The sequence below is a fragment of the Oncorhynchus nerka genome, linkage group LG22 (assembly GCF_034236695.1).
Source record: "Oncorhynchus nerka isolate Pitt River linkage group LG22, Oner_Uvic_2.0, whole genome shotgun sequence".
Lineage (NCBI taxonomy): Eukaryota > Metazoa > Chordata > Actinopteri > Salmoniformes > Salmonidae > Oncorhynchus > Oncorhynchus nerka.
The window spans coordinates 8,355,361-8,370,786 of record NC_088417.1 but is presented as its reverse complement, the minus strand read 5'-3'; the positions used below and the strand labels follow the sequence as shown (position 1 = coordinate 8,370,786).

The window sequence follows — 15,426 nt, the reverse complement described above, 5'->3', positions numbered from 1 at the left end:
AAGTGGATTGTGAAAGATAGACTTTAGTAACTAAGTGGATTGTGAAAGATAGAGACTTTAGTAACTAAGTGGATTGTGAAAGATAGAGACTTTAGTAACTAAGTGGATTGTGAAAGATAGACTTTAGTAACTAAGTGGATTGTGAAAGATACAGACTTTAGTAACTAAGTGGATTGTGAAAGATAAACTTTAGTAACTAAGTGGATTGTGAAAGATACAGACTTTACAAGATTTTACAACCATGAAACAACGTTCTTTCTCGCATAAACTGGAGCTGCACACATACACTCCCTCACATAGACACGTCACACATACACATACACTCTCTCACATAGACACGTCACACACACACATACACTCCCTCACATAGACACGTCACACACACTCCCTCACATAGACACGTCACACACACTCCCTCACATAGACACGTCACACACATACACTCCCTCACATAGACACGTCACACACATACACTCCCTCACATAGACACGTCACACACACACATACACTCCCTCAAATAGACACGTCACACACACACACACACACTCCCTCACATAGACACGTCACACACATACACTCCCTCACATAGACACGTCACACACACACACACACATACACTCCCTCACATAGACTCCCTCAAATAGACACGTCACACACACACACACATACACTCCCTCACATAGACACGTCACACACACACATACACTCCCTCACATAGACACGTCACACACACACATACACTCCCTCACATAGACACGTCACACACACACACTCCCTCACATAGACACGTCACACAGATACACTCCCTCACATAGACACGTCACACACACACATACACTCCCTCACATAGACACGTCACACACACACATACACTCCCTCACATAGACACGTCACACACACACACTCCCTCACATAGACACGTCACACAGACACACTCCCTCACATAGACACGTCACACACATACACTCCCTCACATAGACACGTCACACAGACACACTCCCTCACATAGACACGTCACACACATACACTCCCTCACATAGACACGTCACACAGATACACTCCCTCACATAGACACGTCACACACATACTCAGACTGGAACGTAATTCAAATGATCCTTCAATTGATTTACAAATCCTGACTGAAAAGAGCACGTCACATACCTCTTTGGGTAAACCGACCTTGACAGAAAATAATTTATTGAGGTCAAATATTAACAGCAAAATCTCTCTCCTCTCCTCTCCTCTCTCCTATCCTCTCTCTCTCTCTCCTCTCTCTCTCTCCTATCCTCTCTCTCTCTCTCTCTCTCCTTCTCTCTCTCTCTCCTCTCTCTCTCTCTCCTTCTCTCTCTCCTCTCTCTCTCTCTCCTTCTCTCTCTCTCTCCTCTCTCTCTCTCTCTCTCTCTCTCTCTCTCTCTCTCTCTCTCTCTCTCTCTCTCTCTCTCTCTCTCTCTCTCTCTCTATCATCCTGTATCACCCAATTCTGTGTTCTGTGTATATTCTACAGTGTATATTTACACGTGTATAATCGTCCAGAAAATTAAACACACAACACAAACAGAAATGTGACTCAAGAAAATATTTGAATCACTATATCAAAAGTGCTTTGGATAAATAACTACAATTTATTCCATTCATCAAAACAAATCGAGATAGAATCCCCCCCCATTCCTTTCCTTGATTGTCTCCACCACACTAGTCTTTAAACCTGAGCCGTATCCTGCATGTCTTCTGCCAATGTGTTATGCTGGTGAGTGAGGAAGTTATGGGGCGCATCAGCGTCTATTGCATATAAACACAAGGGTTGGCTTTGTGCTGCCCAGCATTCATCACACGGTGAGGCATAACGCTCCTCTGAGAGTGTCCCGCGGCGCGGTTCATGTCGTGGCCGCTGCCGTCCGACCACCGGGGTGAGTCCGCGGGCTCCTGCTTGATGGTCTGGCGCGGTCCGTGACCTTTGAACTCGTAGCTCAACTTGTCCTGCTGCTGCTGCACATAGCCCTTGTTGCTGTGCTCCATGGGGCCGCTTGCGTACACGTCGATGCAGTTGATGCTCTGGCTGCTACACAGGGGGTCTGGGTGGGACAACCTCTGGGGACTGAACTGGGACAGGTCCTTATTGACCTTTAAGGGCCTGCTGCCACTGCCCGCCATGTTATTATAGCTCTGGATGTGGCCGTTGTTGTAGGGCGGGCTGATGGGGCTGATGCCCGCCTTGCCCCTCTGGCACGACGAGTACTGTTCGTAGTAGTCCGCCTCCGACTTCATATGGAGGCCGTTGTTGTCGACGTAGCTGTTGCCGTCGTGGTAGCGATGGTCCAAGGGCTCCCGGCAGGGCCACGGACGGCCATACGTGTCACAGCCGTTCTCCGAATCCGAGTCCTGCTCCACCTTGATGGGCATCTCAGGCAGCAGGAGGTTGCCATAGCACTCGCTCTTCACCTCCTCTCCCACGCAGTACAGGTCCAAGCCGCCAGGGCTCTGGAGGCTCTCGTACATCCTGGGCACGTAGATTTCCCCACCTCGCCCTCCTCCGTGGCACATGCTGGGGGACATGCGGTAGGGCTTGCCATAGTGCCCACCCTTCCCGAGTCGATTAGAGGGGGTGTAGCCACCACTTTGCCCCCCCCGGATGGGCCCCGAGGCAGGCCGCATGGGCCACAGGGAGTCCAGGCCTGGGCCTTTGTGGTGGGGGACGCCGCCCATGGAGGTTTTGCAGTAGTTGAGGGGCTCGTCCTGTCCACAATAGCCCCCCTCTGTCTCGTACTTGAGGCTGTCTTTGGAGAGGGGCGTCCAGGGGGCGTGGCGGCGATGTTGGGGACCCCCAAGTTTGGAGCAGTTGAGGAGGAGCGGTTCCCCGCCATCGACTACCCCCCCTGCACTGCCAGCCTGCCTCCTCAACTGCTCCTCTCTCTCACTGCAACATGGAGGAAGAGAGAGAGGGAGGGAGATTAGTGTGATGCATTTGATACAGGGAGAATGACAGAGATGATACAGAGAGAATGACAGAGATGATACAGAGAGAATGACTGAGATGATACAGGGAGAATGACAGAGATGATACAGGGAGAATGACAGAGATGATACAGGGAGAATGACAGAGATGATACAGGGAGAATGACAGAGATGATACAGGGAGAATGACAGAGATGATACAGGGAGAATGACAGAGATGATACAGGGAGAATGACAGAGATGATACAGGGAGAATGACAGAGATGATACAGGGAGAATGACAGAGATGATACAAGGAGAATGACAGAGATTATACAGGGAAAATGACAGAGATGATACAGGGAGAATGACAGAGATTATACAAGGAGAATGACAGAGATGATACAGGGAGAATGACAGAGATGATACAAGGAGAATGACAGAGATTATACAGGGAAAATGACAGAGATTATACAGGGAAAATGACAGAGATGATACAGGGAGAATGACAGAGATGATACAAGGAGAATGACAGAGATTATACAGGGAAAATGACAGAGATGATACAGGGAGAATGACAGAGATGACAGTCTTCCTCAGCATAAGGGTTGGCTAATGCTCATAAGCTAGCGTTAGCGCTTAGCATCCTTAAGCTATTGGGAGTCACGTAAAGATGCACAATGCAGAAATCGCTCTGCCATTTCCTGGTTGCTAAAATTATAATAGTTCGCCTAGTTTCAGTTTACGTGACAAAACAAGCAAGTACACTGTAGAGAATCATTGTACCATCTAAACTACTGTGAAATATCTTTTCCATCACCAAAAAATATTGTATTTTCAGCTGTTTGACGCTGGTGTAGAAAATGCAAAAACAAACTTAGGCACCGGAAATGTAGAAATATCTTCCGCTTCTTAGCTTTCAATGAGAATTACAGAGCTATAATTGGCATTTGGTCGAGTTGACAAAACAGTTACATATTACAGCAGTATATTTAGTGATTGGGCAAGCTAAGGATGTTGATCTAAGTCATGATATTAGGAAAAAATAAATAATAATAATTTGAAATTATTCTACTGTCAAAATTGCTTACAAAGTGCAAATAAGATAATTTTGGTTATAAAGTCAGTGTCTCCCAAAACAGAGTTTTGTACCAGAGTATGTAACAACGTAAATGAAGGTTGGGTTTGTTTCAATCCCACAGCTGACAGCACACAATCATCATCCATTTGGTGTTCAGCTGGACGCGACCTGATTGCAAAGAATCTGGTAAATTTGGGTTGGATTTGGATATCGTTATCGGGGCTAGATAGGGACCATTCAGTAAATTACACATTGTATGAGGGACAATATGTTAAAATTCCAAAACCTGCAAATTTCAATGACTTAAAAACCTCAAACTTACTATAAGTTGTAGAAATTAATATACAAATATCGAAAGCATTTAATGAGAAAAATAAAAGGTGTGCAACATAAGAATATCGTCTCACTGACATTATGCAATTCATTGACGGTCCCTGACTAGCCCCGGAGGAGGTCTATCCAGAGTCAAAGTCAGGTCATGGTGTCTCCTTCCCTATATTCTAGTGTAGTGATGATGTCTCCTTCCCTATATTCTAGTGTAGTGATGATGTCTCCTTACCTATATTCTAGTGTATTGATGATGACTCCTTACCTGTATTCTAGTGTAGTGATGATGCCCCCTTCCTTACCTATATTCTAGTGTAGTGATGTCTCCTTACCTATATTCTAGTGTAGTGATGATGCCCCCTTCCTTAACTATATTCTAGTGTAGTGATGATGTCTCCTTACCTATATTCTAGTGTAGTGATGATGTCTCCTTACCTATATTCTAGTGTAGTGATGTCTCCTTACCTATATTCTAGTGTAGTGATGATGCCCCCTTCCTTAACTATATTCTAGTGTAGTGATGATGTCTCCTTACCTATATTCTAGTGTAGTGATGATGCCCCCTTCCTTACCTATATTCTAGTGTAGTGATGTCTCCTTACCTATATTCTAGTGTAGTGATGATGTCTCCTTACCTATATTCTAGTGTAGTGATGATGCCCCCTTCCTTACCTATATTCTAGTGTTGTAAGTCGCTCTGGATAAGAGCGTCTGCTAAATGACTTAAATGTAAATGTAAATGTAGTGATGATGTCTCCTTACCTATATTCTAGTGTAGTGATGATGCCCCCTTCCTTACCTATATTCTAGTGTTGTAAGTCGCTCTGGATAAGAGCGTCTGCTAAATGACTTAAATGTAAATGTAGTGATGATGTCTCCTTACCTATATTCTAGTGTAGTGATGATGCCCCCTTCCTTACCTATATTCTAGTGTAGTGATGATGTCTCCTTACCTATATTCTAGTGTAGTGATGATGCCCCCTTCCTTACCTATATTCTAGTGTAGTGATGATGTCTCCTTACCTATATTCTAGTGTAGTGATGATGTCTCCTTACCTATATTCTAGTGTAGTGATGATGTCTCCTTACCTATATTCTAGTGTAGTGATGATGCCCCCTTCCTTACCTATATTCTAGTGTAGTGATGATGTCTCCTTACCTATATTCTAGTGTAGTGATGATGCCCCCTTCCTTACCTATATTCTAGTGTAGTGATGATGTCTCCTTACCTATATTCTAGTGTAGTGATGATGTCTCCTTACCTATATTCTAGTGTAGTGATGATGCCCCCTCCACTCTTGTGCTTGCCCCTCATCATCATGTTGTTCATCTTCATCTCAGTGATGGAGGGCAGCAGAAGGGGCACGGCCACACAGAACAGGGCCAGCTGGGGGGGTAGCGGGGCCCCGGAGCCCCACTTCCCCTTCTGTCCTTGGAGGAACTTGAGTCGGCCCTGGATCTGCATGGTCTGTCAGAGGGAGACGAGGTCAGAGGTTACAAAGTGGAGTGTTTTAGGGCACACTAAAGAACATGTCAAGAAGTTATTTTTTTGCCAGATGCCATTTAGAAGCCTATACTTTGAAGCTAAATAATCATTTTAAATGTATTATGGCATACAACTTGTCGATCTCAGCACTTTTAATTAATGAGGAAAAATAACGTATTTGATTGAGACAAAGCCAAGTTTTCATTCAGTCACAACAGCCTAGAGAATTAACAGCACGACCATAGTTGTGACACCGGGACACTGAATTCTGTCTTTTTATTTCTTCTCTCTCTCTCCTCCCACATCCTATTTGAAATAACTTGCAGACTAAACACTTAATGACCCTGTCAGGAAGCATTATGACCATCCTGTGTCACTTTACTTGGATTAAGAAAATGCACTCTTTGACACCGTTTGAAAGGAGGAACTCTGCTGACCTTTCCAACTTCAAGCCGCATCAATTTCCACTGTTATATCCAAACCTCCAAACGGATCGTCAGACCTATGGGAGGTGGACCAACGGCTCTAAATAGCAAATCCATCTGTGTCCAAGAACCAAATACCTTGGCCTGTTACGTCCGGGATAGGGGCACATTCTATTTATACCTACAGTCAAGCTACAATTTCAGCACATATTATTCATCTGGGGAAGTTAATCCCAGTCAGCTCTCATTAGAAGCATCGTGGCTGGCTGGGGTCTCTGGCAGGGTTCATCTGACTCACCAGGAAGCCAGAGGTGCTGTCCAGCAGGCAGCGCACGCGGGACATGAAACAACGGTTGAGAAAGGAGGAGAACTCAGGAGCGACTCCCCCCGTCTCCTGAGAATGAAACAGGCTGCTCACCACCAAGTCTTCATCTGTATAGAAAAAGACAAAATATTCACTACAATGCAGATTTCCAGTTTTGTACAGTAAAAAATATGTACAAGTGAACATTGCAGAGTAAATTGTGTTCTCTCACACACACACACACACCATCTCTGGCGTGGAGAGGCATCATAGTTTTAGTGGGGACTTTCCACTCATACTTTGGCCATTAATCACAGAGTCTGCTTCGTTGTTGTGAATAGAGAATAACATTTGATAACAGTGACTCTTTCTTTTTTTTTTCTTCAAAACGAATAAACAGTTGCAGTCTAGTCTGTTTAATGAATCAGTACTCGTTACTCACCTACTCCCTCTGTTACTAGGCAGAGGGCCTCCCTCTACTAAACCCCCGTAACCCCCCCGTACTGTTGCTGGTATTTATATACACACCAGTTCCTGAGACTAAGTGGTGCTGGCTGGGGTTCATGGCCCAGTGGAGCTGTCTTCTGAACTCTTGTCGGTCGTCCACATGGACATAATCAAAGACGTTTTGGTGCATCACATCCGTCTGCATGAGGAGAGAGAGAGAGACAGAGACAATAACGCAACGAGCCCCCCCCCAGAACCTATAACCCCACGAGCCCATTACCAGATCGCCCTCTGCTTGAAGTATTGATGGGATTCAGGGTCGTGGCCTATTGTGTTGGCAAACAGTGGTGCCCTCTCCACTTAATCTCTGCCGCGGGTTCACTGGGTCGGCCCGACGGTCTCACACGCAGACCCAAAAAGATCTGTAATGGGTCTGGTTAACAGTCTGCTAATGGTGTGATTTTGTACGAGTTTCAAAGCTGGATGAAATCTTGTTTAGGTCATTTTGTAGCTGGAATAACTTTGAAAGAAATACATTTCACTTTTTTTTTTTTTTTAAGAATGTGACTGTTTGAATGACTGAAGTGTAAGATAATTGCAGTGAAGGACTTCACACAACTTGAGTTAAATTGGGTATCCTCAAACAGCTCTTAAAAAAAAAAAAAAGTGACATATTTACTGAAAGATTCAGTAAAGAGCAGCTGGTTGTTGTTGCCCATATGTTTTTAATTCTGTATTTGTGTTGCTGTTGAATTCCTCAAGGCCACAGAACGGACCCCACTGATTCCACTACAGTGGCTCTTGGCTCTCCAATGTCACCGAATCACAGGGAGGAGGGGGGGCAAAGAGTGCAAGCCTTGTTTGTTCAAACATTGCGTGACACCAGCTCCCTAAAAGCAGAGCAGCCCTCCTGAAAACAAGGCCCTTTTTTTACAACCCAGCCCAAATGTGTAACGCCTCTCTCTTAACCAGCAATAGCTGTGCTTTCTGTCAGGGAAATTACAGATTCCAACTGAAATATTCAACCTTCCCCCCATAACTTCCACATTGGAGACACGCAAGGTTTTCTTTTATTTTTGTTTTTTTTACAAGATTTTTTGCACATGGCAAGCGCCAAGACAGCTCCCAGCGGCAGACAGATCGGATGTCTATTGTGTGAGGTTCTCTCTAAAACAGAATAGTGATGTTTTCCCTGGATCCTCGCGTTTTAATTTTCAAAAGCGTAATTACAAATGGAACAAATAGGATCAAAGCAACAACACTGTCTCTGCACCGTTTCAGCGGTTTTCTTGCCGGTGTCCGTCCCTAGAAACGTGTTTTCTTGCCAGTGTCCGTCCCTAGAAACGTGTTTTCTTGCCAGTGTCCGTCCCTAGAAATGTGTTTTCTTGCCAGTGTCCGTCCCTAGAAACGTGTTTTCTTGCCAGTGTCCGTCCCTAGAAACGTGTTTTCTTGCCAGTGTCCGTCCCTAGAAACGTGTTTTCTTGCCGGTGTCGTCCCTAGAAACGTGTTTTCTTGCCAGTGTCCGTCCCTAGAAACGTGTTTTCTTGCCGGTGTCCGTCCCTAGAAACTTGTTTTCTTGCCGGTGTCCGTCCCTAGAAACGCTCCTACATTTAGTCTCCCGTGTTGCATATTAGTGCTGTGTCTGTTTGCCTGTCTTCACTACGGCTTCTTAATTACGATGAGAAAAGATGAACAATGTGTTTTGACTCCACCTCATATAAACTTCAATCGGGGGCTGGATCCTGCTTTATAACCCAACAGAAATAGAACAGGGGGCTGGATCCTGCTTTATAACCCAACAGAAATAGAACAGGGGGCTGGATCCTGCTTTATAACCCAACATAAATAGAACAGGGGGCTGGATCCTGCTTTATAACCCAACAGAAATAGAACAGGGGGCTGGATCCTGCTTTATAACCCAACAGAAATAGAACAGGGGGCTGGATCCTGCTTTATAACCCAACAGAAATAGAACAGGGGGCTGGATCCTGCTTTATAACCCAACAGAAATAGAACAGGGGGCTGGATCCTGCTTTATAACCCAACAGAAATAGAACAGGGGGCTGGATCCTGCTTTATAACCCAACAGAAATAGAACAGGGGGCTGGATCCTGCTTTATAACCCAACAGAAATAGAACAGGGGGCTGGATCCTGCTTTATAACCCAACAGAAATAGAACAGGGGGCTGGATCCTGCTTTAACCCAACAGAAATAGAACAGGGGGCTGGATCCTGCTTTATAACCCAACAGAAATAGAACAGGGGGCTGGATCCTGCTTTATAACCCAACAGAAATAGAACAGGGGGCTGGATCCTGCTTTATAACCCAACATAAATAGAACAGGGGGCTGGATCCTGCTTTATAACCCAACAGAAATAGAACAGGGGGCTGGATCCTGCTTTATAACCCAACAGAAATAGAACAGGGGCTGGATCCTGCTTTATAACCCAACAGAAATAGAACAGGGGCTGGATCCTGCTTTATAACCCAACAGAAATAGAACAGGGGCTGGATCCTGCTTTATAACCCAACAGAAATAGAACAGGGGGCTGAATCCTGCTTTATAACCCAACAGAAATAGAACAGGGGGCTGGATCCTGCTTTATAACCCAACAGAAATAGAACAGGGGGCTGGATCCTGCTTTATAACCCAACATAAATAGAACAGGGGGCTGGATCCTGCTTTATAACCCAACAGAAATAGAACAGGGGGCTGGATCCTGCTTTATAACCCAACAGAAATAGAACAGGGGCTGGATCCTGCTTTATAACCCAACAGAAATAGAACAGGGGCTGGATCCTGCTTTATAACCCAACATAAATAGAACAGGGGGCTGGATCCTGCTTTATAACCCAACAGAAATAGAACAGGGGGCTGGATCCTGCTTTATAACCCAACAGAAATAGAACAGGGGGCTGGATCCTGCTTTATAACCCAACAGAAATAGAACAGGGGGCTGGATCCTGCTTTATAACCCAACAGAAATAGAACAGGGGGCTGGATCCTGCTTTATAACCCAACAGAAATAGAACATATTGTTTTTATTGCCGCGTGAACGTTTTTTATTTGTTTTTGTTTTATTTTAGGGGGTTGATCATCTTTAATATTGCAGATAGATTGTGGCTTCCATCAATGTAATAGTCTGCATCATTTCCAATCACCCAGGTATTTTTTTTTGGGGGGGGGGGGAATACACAGTATGTACACTACTGTTCAAAAGTTTGGGGGTCACTTAGAAATGTCCTTGTTTTCCATGAAAACATACATGAAATGAGTTGCAAAATGAAATAGGAAATATAGTCAAGATGTTGATAACGTTATAAATAATGATTTTTAATTGAAATAATAATCGTGTCCTTCAAACTTTGCTTTCGTCAAAGAATCCTCCATTTGCAGCAATTGCAGCCTTGCAGAGCTTTGGCTTCTAGTTGTTAATTTGTTGAGGTGATCTGAAGAGATTTCACCCCATGCTTCCTGAAGCACCTCCCACCAGTTGGATTGGCTTGATGGGCACTTCTTACGTACCATACGGTCAAGCTGCTCCCACAACAGCTCAATAGGGTTGAGATCCGGTGACTGTGCTGGTCACTCCATTATAGACAGAACACCAGCTGACTGCTTCTTCCCTAAATAGTTCTTACATAGTTTGGAGCTGTGCTTTGGGTCATTGTCCGTTAGGAGGAAATTTGGCTCTAATTAAGCTCCGTCCACAGGGTATGGAATGGTGTTGCAAAATGGAGTGATAGCCTTCCTTCCATCCAGGTCCCTTTTACCCTGTACAAATCTCCCACTTTACCACCACCAAAGCCCCCCAGACCATCACATTGCCTTACCGGACGCTTTTTCACAATCACACCCAAATGCATCAGACAAACAGATAACAGTTGTAAGCTGCGATTTGAAGAGTCAACCTTGTGTGTCTGTGTGTACATTTACATTTACATTTAAGTCATTTATGTACATATGAGTTGAAGTTTGTTTTGAGCCGACTGCACATCGTAAACATTATGAATTGAATGGTTCAGGTGAACAATGATTCATACTGCGTGATCTATCGTGTGTGTGTCCATACTCCCTTCTTACCCGGAAGGAGCCCCCAACCCTGTGACCTGGTGTGAAGAGACAGTGGCCTTTGACTGACACCTCCCCATGTTGTATTTTTATCTCACCTTTATTTAACTGGGCAAGTCAGTTAAGAACAAATTCCTATTTACAATGACGGGCCAAACACCGGCCAAACCTGGGCCAATTGTGCGCCACCCTATGGCACTCCCGATCACAGCCGGGTTGTGATACAGCCTGGATACGAACCAAGGTGTCTGTGGTGATGCCTCTAGCACTAGAGATGCAGTGCCTTAGACTGTTGCACCACTCGGGAGCAACGCGGAAGGTCTCGGGGTCACTAGGTCTCCGACTGACAACTCCAGATTGTCAACAGGTGTGACTGTATATTAATCTGTGTGTCTGATTGCTGTGGCCATTGGGACAGCAGTCTCTACCACGCTGACACTGTCTACCACGCTGACACTGTCTACCACGCTGACACTGTCTACCACGCTGACACTGTCTACCACGCTGACACTGGGTGTAGTGACCCCTGTCTCAACTCACCACTGTCTATGGGGGGGGCTCTCTCAATGTGCAGAGTACACACACACACACACAGTCCCTCCACTTCACATGGCATAATTACCTGCCACTGCTCGACAACTGTTGTAAATGCCAGCAGAAATACCTTTAAATTAAGACCAGTTATCTAATCTGTATTCCCTGGAGTACCATACTTGTCAAAATAAACATTCGATTAATAATAACAATAATAACGAGACATACCTGATGGAAGCCCAAATAGTCAACGATGTTTGAGGAGGAAAAGAAAACCATTCCATCGCTGCTCACCACCAACGCAAAGCCAGTAAGGGACTGAAGGGGGGAAATAGAGGAGACCAACATTAGTTTGTATTAATCATGATACTAATAAGAGGCTCTTGGTTTATCTTGTTTTGGCTTAATGGCAATTTAATATCACAGATATGAGGGTGAATATTTCCTCATATTATATGTGTCTTCCAAGGAACAACCCACAGGATGTCCACAACTGAGGTGGGTGAGAGAGAGAGAGAGAGATAGGGGAGAGAGAGAGAGGGGAGAGAGAGATAGAGGGGAGAGAGAAAGAGAGGAGAGAGAGAGGGGAGATGGAGAGAGAGAGGGGAGAGAAAGAGAGAGGAGAGAAAGAGAGAGGAGAGAGAAAGAGAGGAGAGAGAAAGGGGAGAGAGGGGGAAGAGAAAGAGAGAGGAGAGAGGGAGAGAGAAAGAGAGAGGGAGAGGGAGGGAGAGAAAGAGAGAGGAGAGAGGTAGAGAGAGAAAGAGAGAGGAGAGAGGGAGAGAGAGAAAGAGGTAAGGAAGGGCAGTTTAGCGGAGGAAAAGGTTCCCCAAACTGTAATTGATGAACTTCCAGTGTTTGTACTTGGTGATCCCCAGCGATCGCAGGACTGGTGCTGTGCTCCTGCCAGACCCTGTCACCTCCAGTTTACTGTGAGCAACACCAGGTCAGCTCTGGCTGCTACACTACGCTACTCCTGTCTAGTACTGGGACTGCTCTACTCCTGTCTAGTACTGGGACTGCTCTACTCCTGTCTAGTACTGGGACTGCTCTACTCCTGTCTAGTACTGGGACTGCTCTACTCCTGTCTAGTACTGGGACTGCTCTACTCCTGGCTAGTACTGGGACTGCTCTACTCCTGTCTAGTACTGGGACTGCTCTACTCCTGGCTAGTACTGAGACTGCTCTACTCCTGGCTAGTACTGGGACTGCTCTACTCCTGTCTAGTACTGGGACTGCTCTACTCCTGTCTAGTACTGGGACTGCTCTACTCCTGTCTAGTACTGGGACTGCTCTACTCCTGTCTAGTACTGGGACTGCTCTACTCCTGTCTAGTACTGGGACTGCTCTACTCCTGTCTAGTACTGGGACTGCTCTACTCCTGTCTAGTACTGGGACTGCTCTACTCCTGGCTATTACTGGGACTGCTCTACTCCTGGCTAGTACTGGGACTGCTCTACTCCTGGCTAGTACTGGGACTGCTCTACTCCTGTCTAGTACTGGGACTGCTCTACTCCTATCTAGTACTGGGACTGCTCTACTCCTGTCTAGTACTGAGACTGCTCTACTCCTGGCTAGTACTGGGACAGCTCCAATTGCTGCACGCACCCACACACACACACAACCATTGAATTGATCTAGGTTTCAATGTGTGTGTGTGTGTGTGTGTGTGTGTGTGTGTGTGTGTGTGTGTGTGTGTGTGTGTGTGTGTGTGTGTGTGTGTGTGTGCGTGCGTGCGCATGTACTGTATATAGTCCATGATGGATAAAGGGTGGTCTGAACTGGTCTGGTGTGGTAGCTGGTAGCTGTCAGTTGCCTGAGCTGTCCCGTGTAGATCAGTTAGTAGAGCATGGAGCTTGCAACGCCAGGGTTGTGGGTTTGATTCCCGAGAGGGACCAGTATTAAAATGTATATCCTCAATACTGCAAGTGGCTCTGGATAAGAGAGTCTGTTAAATGTCAATGTTTTGTTTGCCCTCGGTGGCCACCCAAGTGCCAGACCTTTTGCTCCCTGCTCTCTCATACACTGCCAATCATTCCTCTCATACAGAGAGAGGTACAACACAACATAGACAGCCACTGGGCTTCTGTTTTAACACAACATAGACAGCCAATGGGCTTCTGTTTTAACACAACATAGACAGCCACTGGGCTTCTGTTTCAACACAACATAGACAGCCAATGAGCTTCTGTTTTAACACAACATAGACAGCCAATGGGCTTCTGTTTTAACACAACATAGACAGCCACTGGGCTTCTGTTTTAACACAACATAGACAGCCACTGGGCTTCTGTTTTAACACAACATAGACAGCCAATGGGCTTCTGTTTTAACACAACATAGACAGTCACTGGGCTTCTGTTTTAACACAACATAGACAGCCAATGGACTTCTGTTTCAACACAACATAGACAGCCAATGGGCTTCTGTTTTAACACAACATAGACAGCCAATGGGCTTCTGTTTTAACACAACATTGACAGCCAATGGGCTTCTGTTTTAACACAACATAGACAGCCAATGGGCTTCTGTTTCAACACAACATAGACAGCCAATGGGCTTCTGTTTTAACACAACATAGACAGCCAATGGGCTTCTGTTTTAACACAAAATAGACAGCCAATGGGCTTCTGTTTCAACACAACATAGACAGCCAATGAGCTTCTGTTTTAACACAACATTGACAGCCAATGGGCTTCTGTTTTAACACAACATAGACAGCCAATGGGCTTCTGTTTTAACACAACAGACAGCCAATGGGCTTCTGTTTTAACACAACATAGACAGCCAATGGGCTTCCGTTTTAACACAACATAGACAGCCAATAGGCTTCTGTTTTAACACAACATAGACAGCCACTGGGCTTCTGTTTTAACACAACATAGACAGCCAATGGGCTTCTGTTTTAACACAACATAGACAGCCAATGGGCTTCCGTTTCTCAGGCTCCATCTCTTTCCTCAACCTCAAACCAACACGCCTCAGACTTCAACAGGCTTCTGTTCTTTGTCAACTTCTTTCATCCCCATTACTTGCCTCGTGCCTTCACCTCCCTAGTACTCCTTGTCTGTGAGTGACAGGCTTATTTAACCACTTTATTGAAAAGCAAACTCCAGGGCTGTGTGGTGTATTCTCAAAATGGTCGTCCCCTTATATTAGTGAACGAGTTGTGATGCCTTGCATGAGAGCCTCATCTGTGACTCCAACAACAGTACAGAAAAGGTCCATGCAACGAGGCCGCATGCAACGAGGCCCCCGCCAAAAAACGAATAATAAAAATAATAAATAATCTATTTTCCACCATGAACAACTAACACCCTGGACACGTCAGTGTCGCTTACTGAAAGGTCAAAATCGACGGCGCAACATTTGTATTTGATTTTGTGTGTAGATAAAGACGTTAAAACCACAATAAACAAAACAACAAAAACATTCAAAATGTTACCAACATTTATTTTATTTTATAAAAAAAAGGTAGTTTTTTTTCAATTCAATTGACTACTGATCCTCCACATCCCCAGTGGAAAACAAGAACAAAGAACCTGCTCACAGATTCCAGGGAGACACTGAGGAGATCTAGCGTGGTAAATCTAAGGTGATGGAAGCTATCTCTCACTGCTCTGAGCCAGATCCTTACAGGGTGAGATCACTTCACTGGCATGCCATTTAATCTACGCTCACTGCTAATGTACTGCCTGCAGACGTGTGTGTGTGTGTGTGTGTGTGTGTGTGTGTGTGTGTGTGTGTGTGTGTGTGTGTGTGTGTGTGTGTGTGTGTGTGTGTGTGTGTAGTGGTGTGTGTGTTTGTGTGTGTAGTGGTGT

General features: G+C 45.2%; 1 protein-coding gene across 2 annotated transcripts in view; it reads right to left on the bottom strand.

Annotated features, from left to right (window-relative positions):
• Positions 1-1,662: 1,662 nt before the first annotated feature.
• LOC115126596 (uncharacterized) overlaps positions 1,663-15,426 on the bottom strand; it is a 145,356-nt gene continuing 131,592 nt past the window's right edge. For both annotated transcript variants that reach the window (XM_065006897.1, XM_065006898.1), the window contains 5 exons: positions 11,837-11,926; positions 7,083-7,200; positions 6,549-6,682; positions 5,602-5,807; positions 1,663-2,914 (listed from right to left, as the gene is read on the bottom strand). In XM_065006897.1, the coding sequence (XP_064862969.1) occupies positions 1,780-2,914; positions 5,602-5,807; positions 6,549-6,682; positions 7,083-7,200; positions 11,837-11,926 (1,683 nt within the window). In that variant the 3' untranslated portion in view covers positions 1,663-1,779. The remainder of the gene's footprint in view (positions 2,915-5,601; positions 5,808-6,548; positions 6,683-7,082; positions 7,201-11,836; positions 11,927-15,426) is intronic.